Source organism: Sinocyclocheilus grahami, unplaced genomic scaffold (assembly GCF_001515645.1).
Source record: "Sinocyclocheilus grahami isolate Dianchi unplaced genomic scaffold, SAMN03320097.WGS_v1.1 scaffold7193.1, whole genome shotgun sequence".
In the NCBI taxonomy this organism is placed as follows: Eukaryota; Metazoa; Chordata; class Actinopteri; order Cypriniformes; family Cyprinidae; genus Sinocyclocheilus; species Sinocyclocheilus grahami.
In genome coordinates, this window is record NW_015511325.1 from 3,361 (window position 1) to 3,729 (window position 369).

Consider the following 369-nt stretch of genomic DNA (forward strand, 5'->3'; position numbering starts at 1 on the left):
GAGTTTGCCAGGACTATTTATATGTTCTAACGTGGTGGGCCTCCTGAATGTGTCTGTCCTGAGTGGATGTTGTAAAATCATTTTCATCTTACTTGCATACATCTATTGTTTTTAATTCTATCTCTCTTGTTTTGCTATAGGCTGAGTCTATTAGAGTCCTGGTGACCGGAGCCGCAGGGCAGATTACATACTCTCTGCTATACAGCATTGCTAAAGGAGATGTCTTCGGTAAAGATCAGGTAGAGGCAGGATTTGGCTTATGCAACGTCCCATCACATCCAATTAAAATCTGTCTGTTAACCAATTCCAGGAAAAGGCACCATACAGGTGCATCTCAATGAATTAGAATGTCCTGGAAAAGTTCATTTA

General features: G+C 40.9%; 1 protein-coding gene across 1 annotated transcript in view; it reads left to right on the top strand.

Moving 5' to 3' along the window:
* Window positions 1-140: 140 nt before the first annotated feature.
* The window catches only part of LOC107577772 (malate dehydrogenase, cytoplasmic-like), a gene marked incomplete at both ends in the record, with an annotated part of 5,940 nt that continues 5,711 nt past the window's right edge, over window positions 141-369 (top strand). Inside the window, one exon of the mRNA XM_016263808.1 lies at window positions 141-239. Coding sequence (XP_016119294.1) covers window positions 141-239 — 99 coding nt within the window. The remainder of the gene's footprint in view (window positions 240-369) is intronic.